Source organism: Furipterus horrens, unplaced genomic scaffold (assembly GCF_987537825.1).
Source record: "Furipterus horrens unplaced genomic scaffold, mFurHor1.1.pri manual_scaffold_8, whole genome shotgun sequence".
Lineage (NCBI taxonomy): Eukaryota > Metazoa > Chordata > Mammalia > Chiroptera > Furipteridae > Furipterus > Furipterus horrens.
The window spans coordinates 51,252,558-51,278,982 of NW_028327178.1; the positions used below are offsets into that span (position 1 = coordinate 51,252,558).

Below are 26,425 nucleotides of genomic sequence, written 5' to 3' on the forward strand. Positions count from 1 at the left end.
TCTCTTAAGGCTGGAATTTTTGTCTGGTTTGTTGCTGCAATATATTTAGTACATAGGAGAACACCAGGCACATAGTATGTGCTCAATAAGTTAATGTTAACTCAATCGATCAATCAGTGGATATGTTATGAAAGTTATCATACTAATGATCAGAAAGAACATGACAAATTAAAACCAGCAGATTTAAGAGGTAAATTAGAAAGAGAAGTGATTAAATCACAATATAGTATTTGTGTTGAAATCTCTCAACTGCAGCTTATAATTTTACAATACAATTTTAAGTCAAATATGGTAACTATTAGCCGTTTTCTGAAAATGCAAAGTCATATACTGAAACTTATATATACATGTAGGTATTTTTATTTTTATTATTATATCTTTTTATTCTCACTGGAGGATATTTTTTCATTGCTTCTAGAGAAAGTGGAAGAGAAAGAGGGTTTAGAGAGAGGAAGAGAGGGAGAGAGGGAGAGAAACACTGATGTGAGAAAGAAACATCAATTGGTTGCCTTTTGTACAATGCCCTAACAGGGACCAAACCCACAACCTAGGCATGTGTCCTGACCAGGAGTCAAACCCATTACCTTTCAGTCTGCAGACGACACCCAACCAAGCCAAATCAGCCAGGGCTGTAGGTCTTTTTAAAAAACAAAGCATGCATATCACTTTTAGCTTATTTGTTTTTAAAAAGTCAGTATTTTAAAAGTGCCTACTGTGTGTCAGAAAACTAGAAGGTACTGCATGTAATGGTCCTGGCTGGTTTGGCTCAGTGGATTGAGCGTCGGCCTGCGAGCTAAGTGTCGCTGGTTCGATCTTCCAGTCAGGGCACATCAGAGAAGGAAAATTCTGACTCCAAAAAACCTCCGCTGCCTTGCGGCATACCTCTTCAGGGGAAAGGCTAAGGGAGTAAACCCCGACAGAAAATCCGGAGCCGGAGTCCCTAAGGCGGTTTGACGTTGTAGTCAACACCGGCAACTCCTGCGGCGCACCTGAAGCCAAGCTGTATTGACTCCGTCTTTCCCTTGGACCCTTCAGCTGCAAAGAGAGGGGGGGTCTGCTGCATGGGCAACAGCAGACCCTCCATATCACCCTGCCCAGGCTCTGTAGCTTCAGCTTCACTGGAGAGGACACTCCAGCGTCATCGCAAGATGTCGATTCAACACGGGAGGAGACAGATACCGTGTCACTCCCGAGTCGGACTGCACAACCATTCTCGGCGGTGCAGATAGACTCTCAAGAAGCTACACCATCCTCTCTCGAGACGGACGGCTGCCGAAGACTGTATGTAATACAGTAAGAGCTCCCAGAGTAGGCTTAAAGCACTTTTTCAAAAAACTAGAGTGTAAGAACAAAAAGTATCAAAGTTACTGAAGTTTGATCAACTGAATAAAACTGAAGTTTATAAATAATAATAAAACTTAAACAAAAAGCTGAAAGTTGTAAAGACAAAAATTTATCAAGAATTGACTATCCCAGCCCTGACTAGTATGGCTCAGTGGGTTGTCCCACAAATCAAAAGGTCACTAGTTTGATTCCCAGTCAGGGCATATGCCTGGGTTGCAGGCCAGGTGCCCAGTTGGACATGCAAGAGGCAACCCATTGATGTTTCTCAAGCACACTGATAGCTCTCTCCCTCTCTTTCCTTCTCTCTAAAAATAAGTCAATAAAAAAGAATTGACTATCTTCATCTATGAACAATTTTACTTTTAGGTGTAATTCTGTCTCTCAGTTTTCCTCACCTGGGGGTGACAGAGAGTGCAGGGGATGGAGGGAGACTACAATATCAAGATTTTGACGAATATTTTAATTTGTCAAACAAAACAAAAACCTCAGTACTTGTTACATCATAAGTTGTCCAAAAATGCAGAATGCTGTTTCAATGGGGTAAAAAATAAATAAATGACAGAAGCCACAATTGAGGAATAAGCAAGGAAGTGAAGTTCTAAGGTAGTCAATAAAATAATCCACCATGCACCTGGGTCGGTGTGCTCAGTTGGTTGGATCATCATCCTGTAAACCAAAGGGTCGTGGGTTCGATTCCTGGTCAGGGCATATACCTAGTCTGAGGGTTTGTTCCCCAGTCAGGGCACATAGGAAAGGTAAGTGATCAATGTTAGTCTTTCACATCGATATGTCCCTCCCTCTTTCTCTCCCTCCATTCCCCTCACTCTAAAATCAACGAGCATGTCCTTGGGTGAGGATTAAAAAAGAAATCTTTCATGAGAGATAAAAAATAGGATATGCTATTGAAAATATTCACTCCTCTTCTGTTGCCCTTGTTTCAGAATATAATAAAAAGGAACGAACTACTGATACATAAGACAAGGATAAATCTGAAATACATTACGCTAAGTAATAGAGGTGAGACTCAAAAAGGTTTATGGCTTGATTCTAGGTATGTGGCATACTGCAAAAAGCAAGATCATAGGGAGGTAAAACAGATCAGAGGGTACTAGAAGTTGGGCATGGAAGAAAGGATTGACTGTAAAGGAGGGGCAAGGGAATGTTCTGGGGTATCTTGACTGTGGTGGTGGTTAAACACAACTGTAGGTGTTTGTCAAATCTCACAGGACTGTCCATTCAAAAGGCTAAATTTTACTGATATAAATTATGTCCCAATAAACCTAAAAAAATGAAACTATCTGCCAATTAAATTACCTTTCAACAACCAAGGATATGAAATTTGCCTTAAATCAAATCATTTTTCTCCAAATGTAAAATTATAATAGAAAATCTTTTAAAAATATGATAAATTAAAGCCAAGTAAAGATAACTACTAACTTAATCACCATTAATACAATTTTCAAAGTTTGAACACAAGGTTTTGTATGTTTTAGAAGGACACGGAAGGTTATTGCTTTATCTGCTTTAAAAATGGGTATTTACTTACACTGAACAAACCAATAGTTTATAAATTTTAGCTTTTAGAACAAGTCCCAGAGATATAAATCCTAAATACTTCTAATTATAGGATTTGTCAAATTATTTTTGTTTTAAATAGCATCTCAGATTTCACTGAATAAAGTTATAAGAGTCATTAGGAAGACCATAGTCTTCAAAGGAGCAGAAAGATACCATTTGTCTCAGGCTCTGGCTCCAGGGACTTGAATCACTTCCCAAACCCCAGCAAGCAGAACAATGGCAACTGCTTCAGGACCTCTCATTTCCCACACATTCAGAACACATATTCCACTTAATAAGAGGCAACTTTTGAGTTGAACATAGAACAACTTTCATCCAGGCTGTCATTCACAATGAAAGAAATCTAGGTGATCTACAAGTCAGAACTGAAAAGTAATCTAATCGATTCTCACAAACATCTACAGCTCTTAAAACACATCATATTCCACAGGAAAACAAGTATCTTTGTCTATTGTTAATAAACCATGGTCCTTCCTTGAAAAACATTGCATCCACTGCTATTTTATAAAAAGGCTAAAGAGACCCAGAGTAAAATCGTTAAGGCATGACAAGATTAAAATTGTAAATGTAAAACACTGTTTGAATGATTGTGAAAATTTCAGAGATTTGTAAATCAACAATCCTGTACCTGAGACAGTTAGGAACACAGTGATACATGTATCTAAGTGAAATTTCCTAAAAATCATATCATATTTATTAAGGTAAGACATGATGACAATGGTCAAATTTATATTTAATAAGGCAGCTATTCTGGAAAAGAAAAGGTTAGAAAATAACATTTCATACAAACTTTAGAATAAAGAACTTGAATGAATCTTCCATACCTCTAACATCTGGATCATCAATATGCGGCTCTAGATTTTCTATCATTTCTTCGAGTTCCTTCCTGGTCGCCATAGTGATGTTTGAAGAACCTGGTATGGTTACTTCAGGTGTTTCTTCTGGTCTCTCTGGGTTGAGTTTATTCCCTGAGCCCTGCTCAAGCTCTATATCTAGATCTATGTCAGGAAGAGGAGTCCTCCAGAAATGGAAGGAGTTGTACAATTCCTGATCTAAGACAGCTGAATGTTGTAAACTGGTGTCAATCTCTGGCCGTAATGTAGATTTGTAGTTACCAGGATTTTTATCATTCTCATTACTAGCTGCTTCCTGATGAGAGTCTGAGGACAAAGTACAAAGTAAAGAACTGTCCATGGGAACATTTATTTCACCTGGAGACTTCCTAGTAGTGTCGGCACGATCTTCCATTGTGTTTTCCAGTTTGACACTGGAATTACTAATATTGGGATCTGAAGGAATATCCTCTGGCCTGATTTGTACATCCTCTGGGACTTCTTGATTTCTGATCCTTTTAGTTTCATTTGGGGGAAAAAAATAAAAGTATAAAAATTACTGAAAAGAAATGACATATTACATAAAGCATTTAGACAAGCTAAATATTAAAAATTACAAATTATCCACATATATTGAGTTTATGTAAATTACTGATGTTTCTTTTTCCATCAGTTGTTCTATGTTCAGAGATGTAAACATCTGTTAAGCCTAAGTCTAAATATTAAAGCATTAGTTATTAGTTGGAGAAGATAACATTTAAGAATCCTGGGATTCTACAATACCATGATAATTTCGATAATTTAATTTTTTAAAAAAACCTAAAAAACAGTAGAAAGATACATTCCTACAGGGCATTTTAAGATAGACACATTTTTTAAGTCATCTGATTTTTAGGATCATGGTACTGCCACTCTCCTCCAATGATATATTTGCTTACATAAAACAGAAAAGAAGAAACCTCTGCACAGCATTACAAAAGATCTTATTTACTATGTCACAAAATATGTAAGAATCCACTCAACTGTCAAGTTACTTTTATTTCTTCCAGCTCTTCTCTTTCTAGCTCTACTCCCAGAGGTTTTCCCAAAATGGAGCCATGACTTAATTGATAAGGACAGACAGTACAAGTTCCTAAAGACCATTGATCACCACCATCCATTATGTAAATGTTTATCCCCTACATTTTATTAGAATCATTTAGTTGAACAAATATGTATTGAGCACCTACTAGGAACCAGGAAATAAAATGGGTATTGAGAATTCACATATGAGTATGAGCTGTAGCTCTTACTCGTGAGATTACAACTAGAAGCCAATTTAAAAAAAAACAAAGGAAAAAACAAACTTCCGGTCAAAATGGTGGCCTAGACAGACATGCTGCATCTCCCTCCACAACTGAGAAGAAATACAACTACCTCAAAACCAGAGACAACCAGAAGTTCCAGAAAATCAAGCTGCATGGAAGTCCAACAAACAAAGAAATAAAGAAGAAATACTCATCCAGACAGGTAGAAGGGGCAGAGCCAGAGCGGAGGGGATGTGGTGTGGTGGCGGTGGCAGGCTGCCGGAAAGCACAGTCACATATTTTAAAAAGTCAGGAGGGACACCTGGGGAGTGCTCACAGCACCAGAACAGATCATGCAGCTCACGGTCCCAGTGCCAAGGAAAATAAAGCCTCATTGCTTCTGACTGTGTAAACCAGTGGGGATTGGGATAGAGGAAGAAACAGCCAGTCTCTTGGCAGTGTCCGCTTGTTTAAAGGGCCACACAGCCCTAGAACATCTGCAGACCCACCCACTCTGGGAACGACAGCCAGACCAGTCCCATACAAAGTGGGAGAAGTGCCTGGAAAAGGGGCAAGTGCTTAGCGAGTGACATTGTTCCCTCTCTGATCCCCCCACATACAGCACAATGTGGTGAAATAAATCGCCCTGTACTGACGAATACCTAAGGCTCTGCCCTTAAAACGTAACAGGAGCAACGGCTTACCTAAAACACAGAGGCAAGGAAACAGAGGAGCCTGTGAAGATGAGTAGACAGGGAAGTATGGCCCAAAAGGGAGACAAATCAAGGTTCCAGCGGGAGAACTGAGTGACGAGGAGATAGCCAACCTAATAGATGCAGAATTCAAAACACTGGTGATAAAGATGCTCACAGGCTTGACAGATATGCTTAAGTACGGCAAATGCATAAAGGGAAAAAGTGAAGGCTATGCTAAATGAAACAAAGGAAAATCCACATAAAACCAATAGTGAAGGGAAAGAAACTGGGGTTCAAATCAATGATTTGGAACATAAGGAGGAAAACAACAGTCAACCAGTATAGAATGAGGAAACAAGAATTGAAAAAAATGAGGACAGGCTTACAAACCTCTGGGACAACTTCAAACATGCCAACATCCGAATCATAGGGGTGGCAGAAGGAAAAGAGGAGCAAGAAATTGAAAACTTATATGAGAAAATAATGGAGGAAAACTCCCCAGATGTGGCGAAGGAAATAGACATACAAGTCCAGGAAGCACAGAGTCCCAAATGAGCTAGACTCAAAAAGGACCACACCAAGACACATAATTAAAATGTCAAAGGTTCAAGATAAAGAAAGAATCTTAAAAGTAGCAAGAGAAAAGCAGAGCATTATCTACAAAGGGGTGCCTAGAAGACTATCAGCTAATTTCTCAAAAGAAGCTTTGCAAGCAAGAAGGGACTGCCAAGAAGTATTCAAGATAATGAAAAGCAAGGACCTACAACCAAGATTACTCTATCCAACAAAGCTATCATTTAGGATGGAAGGGCAGATAAAGTGCTTCCCAGACAAGGTAAAGATAAAGAAGTTCATCATCACCAAGCTGTTATTACATGAAATGTCAAAGGGACTTACTTAAGAAAAAGAAGATCAAAGTTATGAACATTAAAATAACAATAAACTTACACCTATCAACAACTGAATCTAAAAAATAAAAACAAAATCCAACTAAGCAAACCAGAATAGGAATAGAATCATAGGTATGGGGATCGTTTGGAGGGTTATCAGCTGGGAAGGGGAAGGAGGAGAAATGAGGAAATGGTGCAGGGATTAAGAAGCATAATTGGTTGGTACAAAATAGACAGAGGGAAGTTAAGAATAATATAGAAAAGGGTGAAGCCAAAGAACGTATATGCACGACCCATGGACATGAACTAAGGGGGGGTTGTGAGTGCTGGAGGGAAAGAGGGGGGAAAGGGTACTGTGCAGAGGGGAACAAAAGGGAAAAAAACTCAAACTATTGTAACAACATAATCAATAAAATATACTTAAAAAATAAACAACAAAAACCCTTAAAAGCAAATAACTGCCAGACAGAATGGTAAATACAGAAGTATGCATACTGAACAGAGGAGACAAGAGGTAAAATTAAAAGGCTTTAGAGAAAATGATATAAATTGTATTTAGAAGACCCAATAAATGTTTATGAGGCTAAGGAGAAGAAAATGTATAGGAAGAAGAAACATATGCAAAGGTAAGGGCGATAGAAGAGGTATAACAATTAGAAAACAGCAATGAGTTTATCATTGCTAAGAAAAGGGAATGACAGACAACAAGAATGAAAAACTGCAGAAATCACTGTACTCCATAACACATACCTCTGGAATTATCCTATGGGCTATTGGAAACAATGTAGGAATTAAGAGACTTACATTTTTAGATGTGTTATTTCTGAAAGACCATTCTGGAAGCAGTAAAGAAATTGTCTGGAGGTGAGAAAAGAGGCAGGAAACATAGAAGAGCAGGTAAGAGACAGTGATGACTTTCTGAATGAAGGCAGTGTCTTTGTGGCTACAGAATAAGTAAACACATTAAAATGATGGCAAAACCAGTACGATGTGTTCACTTACTGCATGCTGGGGAAACAAAGGGAAGAATCTGAGAAGATATCCAGATTTCAGGCTAGAGCAACTGATTAGATGCTGGTAGCACCAACTAAAAGTGAAAAATGCAAGAACAATTTAAGGAGAACATTAATGAGTTCCAGTTTGGATAGGCTAAATTGGGTATCTAGGTCAGAGGTGGTGGTGATGTGCATGGAAACTGATCAGACACCGGACACCGACCTGGAAGTCATCAACTCAGAGAGACGTATGTAGGGCTTATATGTGAGGCAAGAAATATAAATGAAGGAAAACACAATAGTCATATAGAACAAAGAGTGAAGGCCTTTTTCGTGTATAAAAGGATGGTAAAGATGAGCATATTTTTAGGCTTAGTGAAAGAGGATCATAAAAGATGAAGGAACTGGAGAAAGGAGACTACTGAAATAACAGATAAAGCAGAAAGAATAGGTGTTGAACACAGATGGGCATATGAAGAGATACCTCTTTTTAAGAAACATGAAAGAGAAGTAAGGATGGATATATACGCAAATTTGTAAGGTGCGTGTGGGGGAAAAGTTGAAGGTGCTCCCTTGAGTCCTGGCTAGTGTGGCTCAGTGGATTGAGCACTGGTCTGTGAACCAAAAGGTCACCAATTCAATTCCCAGTTTAGGGTACATGTCTGGTTGCAGGCCAAGTCCTCAGCTGGAGGCGTGCAAGAGACAGCCGATTGATGTTTCTCTTCCTCTCTTTCTCCCTCCCTTCCCCTCTCTTCAAAAATAAATAAATAAATCTTTAGAAATAAATAAATAAATAAATGTGCTCCCTTGAAATATTATGTGCCTTTACATATACACAATAAAAAATATTAAATAGGAGGCCTAGAAGGACTGTGTAAAAATGGAAAGTGACATTAATACCTATGTAATATCTCATGCATGCTAAATAGTCACCATATAAGAGGTCTGTCCAGAATGTATCCAGCCATGTAATATGAAAAAGAGACATTTATTGAAGAAGATACAAGATACAAAAAAACATTTTATGTTAGACAATGATATCTCAATCCCCTTCAACGTAGTCTCCTTGGGACCTCACACAGTTTTCCCAATAGCTATCAGCTGCTCTGTTGTATTTTTCCTGAATCTCATCGACAATTTGAAATCTCTTCCCTTTCAAAGGTGATTTGGGTTTTGAGAAGAACCAGTAGCCACAGGGCACCAAATTTAGGATGTGGGGGGCTGAGTTACCTGGGTGATTTGATGTTTCCCTAAAAAACTCCACAAGACATGATGCATAAGCGGGCACACTGTTGTGATAAAGCGGCCAACCACCAGTTGCCCATAGCTGCAGCTTTCTGAATCATTGGAATAGTTTCCGTGGAAGACTGTTCAAGATTAATGCAAAATCTGATGCAGATTCATTGCTCTACTCGCTTGGTCATTTTGAATGCAACGGCCACACAGTACACATGCTCACTCAATAGTGTCTACCGCCCCCACTGACTAGTCATCATCAGTGCTCATACATGTGCTTTCCAGTCCACTCTCCTTGGGTACCAGGTTACATCAATGTCATGTAAACTGTTCTTGTTATATTAACAACAGCTGGACTTTTTTCCAGACAGACCGCATATGTTTCCATGAAATTATCAACTTTCCTCTGATTAGGCTCTATCTAATGGTATGTCCACATTATTTTCAGAAACATTTTTTAAAAACATAATTATTTTTAAAAAGTTTTTAAATACAGATAAAAATATTTATTAAGTCATATGAAAACATAGCAGTGATAGCATTTTAAATTCTGGTGTTGTCCTTCCATTCTTATAACTGTAAAATATATAGTATGCACATGTAATAAAATTTAACAACAGTGAAAAGACTGAATTACAAGTACTTAGATTCTTATTCCAGCATTGGCACTACATAAATATAAAACCCAAAGCCTTTTAGGGACTCAAGATTCCACATTTACTCATTATTCATAAAAATGAGAAATTGTCCTCAATACCCTATAAGATCCTGTCCCTCTCCAAAACAGTGCTTGAAGCTAGTGCTATTACGCAAAACAAATATCTTCTATATGTGTATGAATTATATACTTTGCGATTTTGTTGTTCTTATTAGAAGTTCTTTCTTCTTTTGTTTTAAAGAACATTAGTGGAATAATTGATAAAATCTGAATAAAGTCTTTAGATTAGACAACAATGTTGAATCTATGTTAATTTCTTAATATTTGTAATTGGACTGATTGGTTATATATTAACGTCTATGTTTTGAGGAAATACAGTCAAATATTTTGAAAAGTAAAAATATCACGTCTAAAACTTGTTCTCAAAGAATTCAGAAAAAAAAAGAATAAAGCAAATTGGTAAATGTTGGCATTTGGAGAATCTGGGTAATGCATATATGAGATGCTTTGTGTTATTTTTGTAGTTTTTCTGTTATCACACAAACTGAATTTTAAAAATTATAGTAACGGTATTGCTTTGTGGGGGTGGGGAGCAAATGAGTAAAACTTGTAAGGTTTCATCTATTATCTGATAAATTTTTGAAAGCTTAATTTAAAATATACAAAAACAACTCAATTAAAAGGCCATTCGTATGTAAAACTATTCCAAGGACCTGAATTCCCTGATCACTATATTCACCTTAGCATTCAGATTAAATTTTAATATTAAAATTAAGAATATTAAATATTAATACTCTTAGCAGAAAAAACAAGTAATGGCCAAGTCATTCTATTTGACTAATGTAAAATTACTAGTTTGTTCAAACTTAAAACTCCTAGTACAGTTTTAAAGAGATAAAATAAAATTCCCTAGTATTTAATTCTGGGAAGAATTATACATGTATGAATAAGAGTCGCTTCAAAGTGTCATAAATATAAATTCTCTAAATACTAATATTTTTCCTGAAACTGGATAATAGTCAATCCAAGATCAAGCTGCTAAATGTCAAAAATTCTGATATTCTTAATTGTCAGACTTCCAAATGCCATGACGCAAACAAATATTGCTTTGAAAATTGAGGACACAGGATTCTGCATCGTGAGAATTATATCCTAAGAGATTGTAGGCAATAAGAGCACCAGACTGTAAGCCAGAAATTTTTCTCAAAAAGAACGCTATGTTTCCTTTAGTTTATAATTCATTTATAATTAATCTTCAGAGTTCCTGAATAGAGACCATGGATCAAGGACATAAGTACTCCTTCATGTATTTCAAGGATAAAATGACCTATAAATATCTGCTTAAAGAAGCACTGTATCCTGAAATAAAAGCAAAGAATACTTTCCAAGATACATCTTTCAAGAACTGTGAATTAACTAAATAAAGTTTTAACATCAGTGAAATACTTCTGAATTTGTAGCAATTAATTACAATTTTACTTTCACATACTGGGCATTAAGCTAAATGAACAAAAACTAGCATAAGCAGCTCAGTAACTTAAGGCTTTTGAAATTAAATCTATTTCTTTACAATAATTTATTCAAGGTTTACAATGTGCAAACCATGTGCCAGGCCCAGTGAAGGTATACAAAGATAAAACACTAGATTGCTACACTGGATAGCTTGTAGTCTACTGCAGATATACACAAACACACAAATGAAAAGATAGGATTAAAAATTAGTGTTCTCATTCCAGTTCTACTGACAGCCAAGATGCAAAAACTATGAATTTCCTTGAAAATATAGGGAAATATCCTTGGAGGTAGTGAGTTTAGAGACAGCAAACATCCTGACACTGATTTTGTTAAATGAGGTATGAATAGAACAGCAGGGCTTCCCTAATAAAAAGCAGGAAGAATAAAAAGAACAATGTATTCAGAGAATAACATATTGTTGGTTTGGCAAAATTTAGAAATGCAAATTTGAATGTTTAACTCTGCTTCTGGAAGTACCCTTTATTAACACCTTCAAAGAACCATTAATAGCCTAATCTGGGGTAAGTGAAAGATAAATTTTGTATATAAAGCCAGATATTTATAATCAATAAATGCTTCAAGCATGTTAAGTGATATAAAAAGTTTCCAGGATCAGATAAAACAATATACAATAAATAAGTAGCAGGCAGATATATTGCCAAAAACTGGCTTATTTTTTAAGATACTTGAGAAATCTGAATTCTAAGAAACTGAGAGGACCTTGAAAATAGGAACTAAGTTGCCTATTTCTATCTACAGTAACTGGTTCTTAGTAGGTGCTCAATTAATTTTTGCTTAACCAATCTTAAGTAATAGCAGTTTCAACAGCTTAAAACAAAAGCCAGTGCAATATTTAAGAGAGGGCAAACAGACTAATGGTTATAAGATTAATAATATATAGAATGACTCTTTTTGAAGCCAGAAAGTAAAACTATACAAAAGTCTTTACAATGTTTAACACAACTCCCTTACCAGGAACTTTCCCTTCCCTCCCCTATACCATTAACACAATTCAATAAAGTCAAATAATATAGTGAAAATCCAATGCTACAAATAGTACTGACTTGACATTAAGACATACCTCATTACAATGGAAGAGAAATTAAGGTTTCTAGCTAAAAGATAACTAACTTTAAATAGCTCTTCCAATAATGTCCTATACCGACCAGCAGTCCGCAAAACTACTAGCCCTGATAGCCACACCGACTGTTTTTGTCAATAAAGTATTACTGGAAGAGAGCCAAGCCCACTTGTTTATATATTGTCTATGGCAGCTACATATTGCAGAGGCAGAGTTGAGTAGTTATGATAGAGATTGAAAACATAATTATTTGGCCTTTAATGGAAAGTTTGCTTACTCCGTCCTATGCAATTCTGTAAATTTTTATTTTCATTTTACTAGACTAGCTCCAGATTTAAAAATAAATAAAAGTTACATCATAGCCTTTGTAAAATTAGATAGTGAAAAGATTCACTGACCTTAAAAATGAAAAACAGATAATATCCCCCCACCCCCAAGTCAGTATTTTTGCCAAATTTCTTGCAGCAGCTGTTTTTCAAAAGAATTCACAGACTGTGCTTGCTAGGAAGGCAGGTTTAGAGTGATTTTTCTTCCTTTACAAAAAACAGTACCTCATGTTTGTTTGGCTATTCAGCAGGACAGTAGGAGAACGGGCAAAAAGGTAAAACAAGGCAGCAGAGAAGAAAGGAAGAACTGCCAAATCAAAACACCAAGAAAGCAAATATCACAGTATCAAGACCTACAGAAGAAAATGTCCATTAGCATCATGATAAGGGAGGGACAAGACACTATGGTAAGTCAAGCATTATAGTAGGGACTGTTTCAAAAACAGGTATTCAATTATTTCAAGTGCACACCTGCAAAAGTTTGTGCTTATTTCCCATGCACTAAATAAGGTTTGAATTGTTTTTCCTAAGTATATATTATAATAAATTTTAAAACCTAAAATTCCATTTAATTTTTTAAATGCAAAAAAAATTTAAAAATAAAAATCAGAGTTGTCTTCTAAGTTTCATTTTAAAACCTGTTGCCCTATTAGATTAATATACTTAAAACTGATATTCTAGCCCTGGCTGCTGTGGCTCAGTGGATTGAGCATCGGCCTGCGAACCAAGTGTCGCTGGTTCAATTCCCAGTCGGGGCACATGACTAGGTTGCACATCAGGTTCCCAGTTGGGGGCGCGAGTGAGAGGCAACCACACAGTGATGTTTCTCTCCCTTTCTCCTTTCCCCTCTCTCTAAAAATAAATAAACAAACAAACAAACAAATAAATTATTTTTTTAAAAATTGATATTCTGGTTAGTAAGTAAACTAATTTGGAGCTAACCATTAAAATATGTTCCTCCTCAACTGAGATTACAATCATCATTTTGTAGCAGAGAATCCAAGATCCACAATTAAATAATTGACTGGAAGGAAAAATAATAGTAAGAAATGGACTATATATACTAAAACATATTCCTAAACTAGGTTTTAATCCTTAACAAACCACACCCTTTAAATTGCATAACCATTACCTCATATATTCTAAGTGTCAACAGATGACTTACTAGGTAAATAATTTATTAAGTAAATTTATTCTAAACTGTTATTGTAGCTATCATTTTATTTTACAGTGTTTTATGTGCCTGGCATCAAGCTAAGTGTATCTTATGCATCTCCAGCTAATCATTTACTATACAACTAACCAAAACAATGTTTAACAAATCTATTTAAAATAAAACTATAAAAATATTTACCCATTTATACAAGAGAAATAATAAACTCTCCAAAAAGAACACACTATAAAATAGTGAAAATGAAAAATAAAAGGTTCCCAAGCAGTAAAACTGGAAAGCAAAGTTGTAAAAAAGTATACCTATTTTTGTCTTCTACTGATGTATCTTCTGAACTTTTACTTTCTTCTTTAAAATATTGGCCTGAGCTAGACGGATTAGCAAAAGTAGATATGAAAGGCCCCAGGGACTGAAAAGCTGCTTGGCGAACCTAGGAAGAAAGAACCATCGTAAAACATAAAAACACAGGTTTATTCATAATCTACTTTCCATATACTGAATGAAGTTATGTTTAAGTCAGTAATAAAGTTTTCCTAAAAGAAAACCAGATTCAGAACTAAAAATCATTTTTCAGCTGGAATTTAAAATTCTTTTTAAACTATTTTCTCTTTTTTACTTTAAATATTTTTTTTCCTGGCTTGAATATTTAAACCATGAGAGTATGAATATGAGAGCCTATAAAACACATGGAACAAAACTAAAGAAAGTCGTGTTGTGGACTTATAATTATTATTTGTTTGTTTAGGGACTGGTGGAATACTTTAGTGGACTTTTATTTCCCCTTTCCAGGAGGCACAGCTTTGGGAGTGCCCACAGTCAGAACAAGATGCCAAATTGAAAATATAAAGCAATAAAATCCACAAAATGAGATAAATCAATTTAATGATTTCAGATAGGAAAGACTGTATATCCACACAAGGAAGCAAGAGAATTACATAGACACTCATCAGAAATGTAATATTGAGTTGAAGTATGTTTCACAAAAATCTGGAAGCAATAATTACTGTTATCAATGAATGTCTGAAGTAGGAGAGCTGAAAAGGTTATAGAATTTTACTTCATACTATGTTCCTGTTGTGTTTGTAATCAAGATTAAAAAACACAAACATTTAGAAAGGAGAGGTTTTATGACAGGAAGTAGAAGAATGGACAAAATCTAACATAAGCAACTATGATGGGAAAAACTATAAGCCAATTTCTCTGAGATTACACCTCTTAGACATAACAATACCTTTTCCAAGTTTAAAAATGAAGACTACATGCTGTGTATAAATTTTACAAAGGTAAATACATGTAAAGAATGCCTATTTTTGATATTTACCTGCTTGAAGAAGTTATGATTCAACTGATTTTTTTTAAAGGCTAGAATTATACATGTGATAGCAAAAAGATTAACGTATATATATTAACTTACAGATTTCTCCCCTTTATACTTCCATAAAAGCGTAACTTTTAAAATTATATGCATGCGTTCAGTATACTCTGAATATTGTTAAAACTCTGAGCTTGTCTCAAATAGGCATAGGATTTATATATAACTCCAACAACTGAGATTTAAGGAATCCTTCAGTTTAATATAGATCTATTCCCAAATTAACAGGAAATACTGCATGTCACTCTGCCAAAAAGAAGGTAAAGTAGTTAAAACTTCAAAATGAAAATTTCAAATAAGCTAGTCTTTTCCAATAATCTTATACAAGATAATACAAAAACATTAAAATAGTACTACAGCTCAACAGTCTTTTCCTTTACATAATTTTATTTTGAAAATGAATATGGTGATATCCTGAGATCAACTTCTGCACAACAGCATAAGAGCTCCACTGACCCGCACTCCCCAGTGAAATGTTAAACAAAACACACACACACACACACACACACACACACACACACACACACCCATCGTTGAATACCTCTGGAAAAGGCCCTAAGGGCAAACAATAAATTAAGGAATACCTTGTTAAGAAAATTCACAAATGTTCAGTGTCTGTGGTATCTGAACCAAGACCACAGCTTCCATTCCAGACTGCTGTATCCAAGAACAGTGGGCTCCCTCTCCTCATAATCTCAGATGGAAGCTTTCAGCATTTCTCCTTTTGCCCTCAACTACCTGTTGCTGAGGCCAGGTCCTGGGAAAGTGCAGAGGAGTGGTAGGGGCCTGCTTCTTCTACATAAGGCCACTAGAGTAATAGAGGCTGTACCTCAGATATGGCCCCAATAGCCCATGCCCCAGCTGGTGAGGCCAGGAGAGACAAACCAAGAGAACCTCAATTGGTGAACCTCCCACTCCTGCTAAAATGCTCTCATTCCAGGGTGACTGTGGGCATACCCAAAGCTGTGCCTCCTGGAAGGGGGAAGTAAGAGTCCACTAAAGTATTCCACTAGTCACTAAACGAACAAATAACAATTTTAAGTGCCCAAGAAGGGTACCAGTACCCAAATTTGCTACAATATATTAGCTAAAGTGTTCAGTGTCCAACAAAAAAATTACAGGGCATAAAAAAAGAACAGAACACACTGGAAAAAAAAATTAAGTAACAGAAATTGTGTGTTCAGAGTATAAGATGTTGGATTTAACAAAAACAGAAACAACTTTAAAGTAGTCAACACAAGTTGTTCACAGAACTAAAGGAAAGCATGATTAAAGAAATAAAGGTATGGTACTTCCAGCCAAGATGGAGGTGTAGGTAGACATGCTTCGCGTCCTCCCACAACCATAAGGATTACAATTACCTCAAAACAACAACAAAAAAGCACAACTAGAACTGCAAGAAAATTGAATGATATGGAAGTCTGACAACTAAAGACTTAAAGAGGTAATACTCATCCATACAAGTAGGAGGGGCGGGGACAGGGAGCCAGGGCAGAGAGGACACAGTGTGGCAAAGGCAGTGGTGGTGGTGGTGGTGGCACTGCTGTGGCCAGAGGAATGAGCTGTCACACATTATAAAAGCCAAGAGGAACATGTGGGGAGCAATCCCAGCCCCGGGTGAGACCACACAGCTCACACTGGGAAAATAAAGCCTGAACGCTTCTGGCTGTGAAAATCAGTGGGAGCTGGGGCAGCGGGAGAAACTGCCCATCTCTCAGAAGAGTTCATTAGAGGGCCTCCATCATCCTAGAACACATGCAAACCTATCCACTCTGGGAACCATCACAAGAGCAACAGCTAGAGGAGCACCAGTCACATACAGGAAAAGGGTTAAGTGACTGGAAAAGGTGTGAGTGCCAACCAAGCGGCTCTGTTCCCTCTTTGACCCCTCCCCCACATACAGCATCATAAAGTGGTGAAATGGGTCGCCCAGCACTGACAAGACATAAGGCTCCGTGCTTACAATGTAACAGGTGCAGCAGCTCTACCTAATACACAGAGGCAAACACAGGGAGGCTGTCAAATTGAGGAGACAGAGAAGTATGGCCCAAAAGAGGGAACAGATCAAGACTCCAGAGGGACAACTAACCAAGGAGGAGTTAGCCAGCCTAACAGAAGCAGAGTTCAAAACAGTGCTGACAACAATGCTCAGAGAAATAATTGAGTATGGCAAATGCTTAAGGGAAGAGGTGAAGGCCACACTAAGTAAAATGTAAAAAAATCCACACAGAACCAATAGTGAGGAAAGGAAGCCCAGATTCAAATCAATGTATTAGAACATAAGGAATAAATAAGCAGTCAACCAGTACAGATGAAGAAAAATAAATTCAAAAAACCAAGGAGAGGCTTAGGACAAATTTAAATGTACCAACATCCAAATCACAGGGGTGCCAGAAGGAGAAGAGGAAGAGCAAGAAATTGAAAACTTATGTGAAAAAATAATGAAGGAAAACTTCCCTAATTTGGTGAAGGCAACAGACATACAAGTCTAGGAAGCACAGAGTCCCAAACAAGCAAGACTCAAAGAGGACTACACCAAGACACATCACCATTAAAATAAAAAAGGTTAAAGATAAAGAGAGAATCTTAAAAGCAGCAAGAGTAAAGCAGAGAGTTACCTACAAGGGAGTTCCCGTAAGACTATTGGCTGACTTCTCAAAAGAAACTTTGCAAGCAAGAAGTGACTGGCAAGAACTATTCAAAGTGATGAAAAGCAAGGACCTACAACCAAGATTACTCTATCCAGCAAAGCTATCATTTAGAATGGAAGGGCAGATAAAGTGTCTCCCTGACAAGGTAAAGCTAAAGAAATTAATCATCACCAAGCCCTTATTACATGAAATTTTAAAGAGACTTATTTAAGAAAAAGAAGATTAAAACAATGAACATTAAAACGACAACAAACTCACAACTATCAACAAATAAATCTGAAACATAAAAAAACAAACTAAGCAAACAACTAGAACAGGAACAGAACCATAGATATAGAGACCATATGTAGAACCCTCAGAGAGGGGGGTAAGGTGGACAACAGGGGAAAAGGTGCAGGGATTACGAGGCATAATTGGTAGGTACAAAATAGACAGGGGGACGTTAAGAATAGTAAAGGAAATGGAGAAGCCAAAAAAATATATGCACAACCCATGGACATGAATTAAGTGGAGAGGATTCTGAAGGGAAGTAGGGTACTGGGCAGAGGGGAGCAAAGGGGAAAAAGACTGAGGCAACTGTAAAAGCATAATCAATAAAATGTACTTTTACAAAAAGAAGTAAAGATATGAGGCCAATGTCATAGCAAATAAAGAATATTAACAGAGACAGAAATTCTGGAATCAAAAAGTACAATAACTGAAATAAAAAATTTACATGAATTCAATAACAGACCTGAACTGGAAGAAAAGAAATTGTAAACTTAAGGTATATAAATATAACATAAAGATGAAAAACAAAGTAAAAAGAATGCGAGGAAAAATCAACACAGCCTCAGAATAATGTGGGATACCATTCAAGCACCATCAATATATTGTATGTGTAATGGGAATATCAGAAGAACAGAGAGAAAAGAAAAGACAAAGTATCTGGAAGAAATAGAGATGAAATTAGTAATAAAAAAAACTATACCCACAAAGAAAAGTTCAGACTCAAGATGATTCACTCCTGAATTCTACTGAACATTTAAAAGAGAATTACTACCAATTCTTCATGAATTCTCCCAAAACACAGAAGAATTAAGAAATGCTCTTCTACTATGCCAAGAGCAAAACCAAGCAAAAATTATAAAAAAGGCATCAACAAAAACTACAGCCCACTTCCTCATATATATATATATATGAATATAAAAATCCTTAAAATACTAGCAAAATCCAGCAACATATAAAGAATTATTACACTATGACCAAGGTGAGACATCCAAGAGATTGAAGGTTAATTTAAAATCTGAAAATTAATATACTACATCATAGCAATGGAATGAACATGTCTTATATGGGAACAGAAACTTTTTCCAGTTAAAAAAACGTTAACAGTTGTCTATTGTCTACTCCTAGAAGTACTAAAAAATAACATGCCTTAAGTTATAAATTATTTCTTAAATTATGAAATCCAAATCATGTTTGCTGTAAAATGTATTAATTTTACAAAAATGATAAACAAAATCCTACCCAACGTGAAGGATCACTGATCAAATTAATAAATAGTGCTGATAATTTAGTCCGTCGAATTTCTTGACATGTTGCACATGAAACCGCCATGAAGCATTCAGCACAAGCTTTCCGGACTCCCCATACATTATCAGAACAAAGCTGGAAAAACCTGGGAAGCTATGCAAGGATAGTGTTTTGTTAGGCAGACCTCATTTTATTGTGCTTTGCTTTACTGTATTTCTCAGATACTGCATTTTTTTACAAACTGAATGTCTGTGGCAACCCTGCAACAAGCAGGTGTATCAGTGCCATTTTTTCAAGGTTCAGCTGATGGTTAGCATTTTTTAGCAATGAGGTATTTTTAATTATGTACATTATTTTAGATACAATGCTAACGCACAATTAATAGACTACAGTATATTAAACTATACACAACTTTTATAGGCACTGGGACATCAAAAAACTCATGTGATTCTCTTTATTGTGATAGTTACCTTATTGTGGTGGCCTGGAACCAAACTTGCAGTACCTCTGAGGTATGCATGTAGTTTTATTTCATTTTCTACATCTACAATATTTCCAGGTACTAAACTTCAACAAAACTTAGAAGAATTGTTTAGTATTAACACTCAGTAATTTAAAATAAATTACACCTAATTCACAATACTATTGGCTATGAAAAGGGAAAGCAAATATAGTTTAACTTATGTTATCCAAGAGTTTGTACCTAAACTTATTTTGGATGATAAGATGGTTTTAGAAGCTCCTAAAGTATGTTAACTTGTACATTAAGCATATACATTCCATGAATTAACCATTAAAAAAAAACAAACCCTGCTATGGATTTGTCACTAAAAGACTTCAGGTTTGCTAATAAAGAGTAACTTGGATAAACAAGAATTGATTTGTTTAATAAAAATGGGATAGATAAAAACTGTATCAAAAACAGTTCAGATTACAGAAATTTAAACTGCAACTCAAAGTCCTATTATCTTTCTGGTTTATATTCATTAAATTGTGTTAATAATATCTGGGGGTAAATGTATGCATATTAAACTTTATGTGCTATTTTGTAATGTATTGCTTACTCCTTTACTACTCCTCTGTTTCTGTAATACTTACCAACATTTCCTCAGTAGCTTGCTGGCCAACTACACTGCAAATATCTCCAAAATTGGCAGCACAGACCTAACAATAAAAGCATCACTGAAATTTCAAAATATTAAAACATTATCTTTTAAATTTCACATATCAATATAATAACCACTAGAAATATGTGTTCTTAAACAAACAAAAATACTAAATACCTTTCGAACATGAAACATTCTGCAATCACAGCACATCTCACAAAACCTTGGGAGGATCAGGCGCTCTGTAATGTCCTTCCCAACCATGGGAGCCATTTTGCACATTATCTAAAATAAAAACAAAGACACACTGAAAATATCTTTAAAGCTTTAAAGAAGACTTTTCCAGTTAAATGTGCTAACTTACTAGAAGTATATAACTTAAGGATATTAAAATATGATATGGCATCATTATATCATATACATTACAAAGAAATTCATTTTATTATTTGAGTGAAAGACAGAAAAGATATTAATACCATCAATAAAATCAACCAATAATTACTAAATGTATAGTAAACTTAGGGGAAATTCTTAAAATTTCACTTTGTCTACAGTTTCAATCTTATTAAATGTTGACAGTTTAAAAGGAAAGATTATCCCTAAGAGGGATCTGGGTTTATCTGTATTGCTAAGAAAAGACTATAGGGGCAGTCCTTACCTTACAAAGTACTTTTAGTGAACTTGTACACATTGGAACCCTGTCCTTACTCTCTGCAAAGCCTAGGTTCCAAGGCAGGCAAGGACATAGTTTCAACAAGCACTCGTTTCAGTTAACACAGTACTAGGCAAAGTGAGGATGAACTGTTTGAAAACCAACCCAATGTTATTTTAAAAAATTGCCCCCACAGCTAGTATATAACGAAATCCTCAACGGTCACAGTTGGTATAGAAAGAAACCTGATGATTTATCATAATTAATCTATTCCATCTACTCCCAGGTGTGCAGATATGACAAGTAAAAGGCATACAGATTGGAAAGAAAACTACTCATATATGACTTGTCTGCACAGAAAATCCCAAAGAATCTACAAAAAAGCCACTAGAACAAATAAAGTCAGTTGAGGAACTTTGCAAGACATATGTCAGAATATAAAAATCAAATGCATTTCTGTAAATTAGCAACAAACAGAAAAATTTTTAAAGTTATTCAAAATTGTTAAAAAACATGAAATCTAACAACACATACATAACGTCTACTGAAAACTACAAAGCACTGATGAGATAACTAAAAGACCTAAATAAAAGGAGAGATCTACCATGCTCATGGACTTGTCAAGCTGGCAATTATTCCCTCATTGATCTATAGATTCAACACAATCTCTATCAAAATCCCAACCTCCTCAAAAGTGGGATAACACCTACATCTCCTAAACCTGAAAGCCAGTTTTATGTTTTGACTCTATACAGTTCTAAGGATTTCCAACCCCTAGGTTAAAGATCCAAAGTTATTCTGTATTACTGATCTATCGTAATTAAATTTACTAGCATAAATTATTCCTCACGTAGAGAATAACCTGGAAGCCAGGGAGTGCAAACCATGACAAAATAAACATAAACCAATGGTAAGAACATCACAGGTTTTATACTAGTGCTGAATATAGTCTTTTTACTGTAATTATGTTTTACTATTGTTAGTTCCCATTAAAAGTTGTAACAGCAAGTTAAACTCTGCTCAAGATAAACCAATAGTGATGCCAAAACTGTTTTCCCTTAATGAGGAACTTGTGAAATTAAATAAATAAAAAACTATGTTTTAGAACTTGTCAGAGGTGGTGGTTGTAAACCTTGTGAAAATATTAAATGTTATTCAATTGTATACTTTAAGTGGTTACTTTTATATTACGTGAATTTCACTTCAATAAAAATAATATTACTGGAAAAAAGTATCTAAACTTACTAACTGATCCTCAGTATATAAAAATAAAATAATAAAATCAAGAAATTTCCAAGGGAAATGGACTAGAAAGATTATCAAATGCATCCTAATGATTCAGAAATACCATAAAATTTTGATTCAATTTTTTTCATTTCAACAAAGATGCAATTTTATTGTTTTAGGTTTAAATACTAAACTCTCAGTACCCAAAGAGATTCGAATAAATTTTCAGATGGATTTATCAGTTTTCTAATTTATTATTAGAATTATTACCTCAACTTAGGAACTACAGATGTGAAGTACAACAGATATTACTATATATTCTAATTCATGCTTTATTTTTGATGGTTCTCTATAAAAATATTTGCTAACCATGTCAAAAAATAAAAACCCCAGAAAATATACTATTATACTTGATTTTATTATGTGTCCAATGAATTAATCTGCATATTGTTAATAATCACAATTTATATATCATATCATTGTAAAATTACTTGTCTATCCTTCCCCCAAAGATCATACTGTCAAGGGCAGGAGTCAAGCATTACCATTTTTTTCTACTGTGCTTACACAATGCCTAGAAAAGTGTTCAATAGCAATTAAAGGGGTTCAAAGGTTTCTTCATTCAATAGAGTTGTTTTTAACCGCACTGGTTATTTCTTTCACCTTATTTTTTCATTTTGACATAACAACAAGTTTGCAGTTCCTTATTCTCTTGCTGTATATCTTGCTTTTCCGAGCTCAGTGAGAGTCATCTAATTTCCAGTTGCTTGGCACAACAGAAGGCTCACAGAATACACAACTTTTCACTGTGAGCCTATGTCCCTTTCTAGCTAGTCATCTATTTCCAATTCAAAAATCTGTGGCTACTTTGAAATCTAATAGGTATAAACCCTATAGGACATAATGTAACATAATACTTACTGAGTACCACCTATTAATCAATATAGTGACTGATTTTTACCTAAACTGAAGAATCATATTCTACTTACAGCCACAGCTTCTGTTTTCACATCGTCATTGCTATCTGGGGCAGTTAGCTCTATGAGAACTGGGCACACTTTGGTCTCCACATCAAATCGCTCAATTAACTCTTGCTCCAACAGAGCCAGCAAAGCTGCCTGACTTGTTTTTCTTACCTAGGAAAAAATTAGCAGTATAAACAAAGTACATACATAATATAGCAAAACTCTATTGACTTTCACAAAAATGAAGACTTATCTCAACTGGGAAAACCATGCATATAAAAATTTGTGGCTATTTTCTTCAAGTATTGCAAAGATAGAACCTGATAGATTGTGGTATACCAGAAGTGTAACAAAGAAGCCATCTTGTAAAATGTCCCACGAAGAAACTTTTTGAGGGACATCTATGAGGGAGCCAGGTGAGGCTGCAGCTACGAGACACTATCTACAATGGCATTAAGGAAACCTCCTAGATTTGCCAAACTAAAAGCATTTTGTCTAAGACAAACAGTCTTTTGAAAAACAGTAACAACCATCAAACAAAAAACATTCAAACGGGACCACCTTGGGTATGCCATTCTATACACGTCATACTACATAAATTTCCATTAAGAACATGTAAATGGGACTCTTACCTGATTATTCTGATCTGCGAGATATCTAACCACAATAGGTAGTAAGTATTTGGAAAAAGCATATGGGATTGAAGGCCGGTTTTCTTGACAAAACAATGCAATATGAGGCACCTGTTCCATCAGCTCTGCTCTCACAGTTGGTTCTATTGAAATAATAGAAATGTGAGCAAACATTTCTCACAATAACAAAATCTTTCCCTGGGCTTGAGGCTATTTAGGAAAGCTTTACGCTTTCATTCTCAGTGTAAAAAGGGCTTACAAGATGTTCTCTTAACTCTGTGATCCTTTCCACCATCACACATAGGTCAACCCCATGATTTAAAGAAGGACTTTACCCCATACTATCTTCATAGTATACTTAGTATACATCATTTCTTACAATAACTGAATGAATTTATTCATCACCTACATCGTGCCACACCATGCTAGAGGTTAAATATGCAAGTCATATCAACTACAATGTGGTGTTACCTATAAACTCTACTATTTAAAAACCTCCTAGGACAAGTAATAAGGACTAGCTTCTAATCTAAGTTTAGTCAATGAATGGAGGATTTATAGTTAGACTTGACTAAGACTAAAAAGGGTATGTGAATATTAAAGGAGCAATAGATTTTTTTAAAATAACCTGAAAAGAATAGGGTATATATGGCATATTTAAATGTGACAGATAGGGCATTTCAAATCTCTAGGTTTCAAAAGGGACCTGAGTAATGGTAGAAAAATCAGTTATTCAGAAAAAAAGGATAAGATTCCTATACTGAACACCACACATTAATACCAAATGAACTAAAGTTCCAGAAGGTTTTTTTTAAGATCAAAATCACTAAAAGGCAATATGTTTTTTAAAATGTTTAATCTTGAGGCTGGAAGTCCTTTCAAGACGAACAGATCCAAAACCAACTAAAAGGCCAGCACGTTTCAGTTTATAAAGGCTTTGTTATAAACAACAGATACTACATACTCAGTTAAAAGGCAAAATCGCCTGGAAGAAAACACATGTACAACAAAGTTTTAATAGCTAAATATACAAAGAACCTATTGTTCAAATGAATACAAGAAAGAAAATAAGGATACAAACAGGCAATTCATAGAAGAAATGCAAGTGACTGACACACATATAGACATGATGGGTTATCAATACAAGTCATTATATCAGAACTAATTATAACTTTGGCACCTATTACTGATATTACCTTAAGGTAAATATGTTTGAATGTCTCCCAGAAATAGTTTGAAAATGCCTCTCTCCTCTCCACTTTCTTCCCAATTACAAAGAGGAACACACAAAAAATTAACATGAAATTACTCCTAGTTGCTAACCCTGAGCCTGGTAGACAACTCAAAACCACTTGAGGAGGGATATTCCCATAATACCAAATACCTATGAAGAACCACAAAAGATGAGTTCAGAGTCCAAAACTATGAAAAAATGACAAGGAAATGATCCTTCAATAGCAAAAATGCTAAAACACAACAGAATTATAACACCAAGAACTTTAGCTACTGTAAAAATCTTTAGAATTTAGAAAATTCTATTTTAAAGATACAATAAAAGAAAATATACTAAAAAGGAACATAATAGAGAAAGAAAGACAAGAAGAAATTAAAATAAAGCACTTAAGAGTCTTGAAAATGAAAAATGGAATTAATGGCAATGAAATAAATAGGAAAGTGAACAAAAAAAAAATGTAAAGTATGGAAATGCAATTTTAGTGATATTAGAAGGACAAGGATTCCCTTCACGCTGTATATTTTTCTCCCTACCTGATCCCTCCAAAATTCTGAAGAAGTAATGACATAAGGTCCTATGCATAAAACTAATAAGACCAGTTGTTAATAGAGGTTTTGTTGACCACGACTTTGACTGGAATGTCATGCCTACAAGAGACATGCTTGGGCTATGGTTGTTACCAAAAAGCCCCAAGAAACTGGGATTGACTTTTGAAGGTAATAAAAAGCCCACGAGAAAAAAGACTTGGTACCTTGGTTGGTTGTGCGGTCCATGGCAATCTCTCCAGGGAAGGAACGAAGGTTGCTTTCCTGAAAGATGTCTAGAAGGGACCTTAAGGCACAATGGAAAACCTGAAGGGCTTGGAAAAGACAGGTGTTTACAGGCAAGGCTGAATGGCAGGTATGTGGCTCAGCTTCTGTGCCCTGAAGGGCAGACTGAAGGTCACCCTAAATGTTCCTTGCATAAGTTCTAGCAAAGCAGACTTAAAGATCATAAGTGATCATTTGCTATTCTTGTTGTGTTTATGCAAACAAACAGGATAAGTTAAAACTGGACTTAATGCAGTCCCTTTTATGACAAGGAGGGTAACCTTAAGGAGAAAAATCGCAATTCAAGGAAAACCACAATGGTCAGTGGTAGACTATAAAGTAGTGCAGCTAACCATCTTTAAAGTTTTTTTCACTTAAAGTTAGTTTTCATTTGGAAGTTAAACTAGGTCTGTGGCATCATCAAAGATGCTTAATTTACAGGCAAGAAGAATGTCAAATGCCTTGCAACTGGATGTCTTTCCAATAAGACAGTGTTGCAGATTTAGAGACTGGTTTGTGGGTTATGTTGCATAAATTAACTTGTGTTTTCTGTTTTCAAAGGGCATCAGTCTATGATCTCATTACCTGAGTGACTGTTTGTATGTATAGGCCTCACTTAATCCTGTCTGCATCACTGCCTCCTGAGACTCAATG

At 35.5% G+C, this 26,425-nt stretch overlaps 1 protein-coding gene across 3 annotated transcripts in view; it reads right to left on the reverse strand.

Moving 5' to 3' along the window:
* Positions 1 to 26,425, reverse strand: part of PPP4R1 (protein phosphatase 4 regulatory subunit 1) — an 88,718-nt gene that overhangs the window by 34,372 nt on the left and 27,921 nt on the right. For 2 of the 3 annotated variants that reach the window (XM_090285810.1, XM_090285811.1), the window contains exons 5-11: positions 23,729 to 23,871; positions 23,121 to 23,267; positions 20,430 to 20,537; positions 20,245 to 20,310; positions 19,141 to 19,299; positions 13,911 to 14,038; positions 3,747 to 4,270 (exon numbers count right to left, since the gene is read on the reverse strand). In XM_090285810.1, the coding sequence (XP_090141936.1) occupies positions 3,747 to 4,270; positions 13,911 to 14,038; positions 19,141 to 19,299; positions 20,245 to 20,310; positions 20,430 to 20,537; positions 23,121 to 23,267; positions 23,729 to 23,871 (1,275 nt within the window). The remainder of the gene's footprint in view (positions 1 to 3,746; positions 4,271 to 13,910; positions 14,039 to 19,140; positions 19,300 to 20,244; positions 20,311 to 20,429; positions 20,538 to 23,120; positions 23,268 to 23,728; positions 23,872 to 26,425) is intronic. The other variant, XM_090285812.1, reaches the window with a different exon arrangement.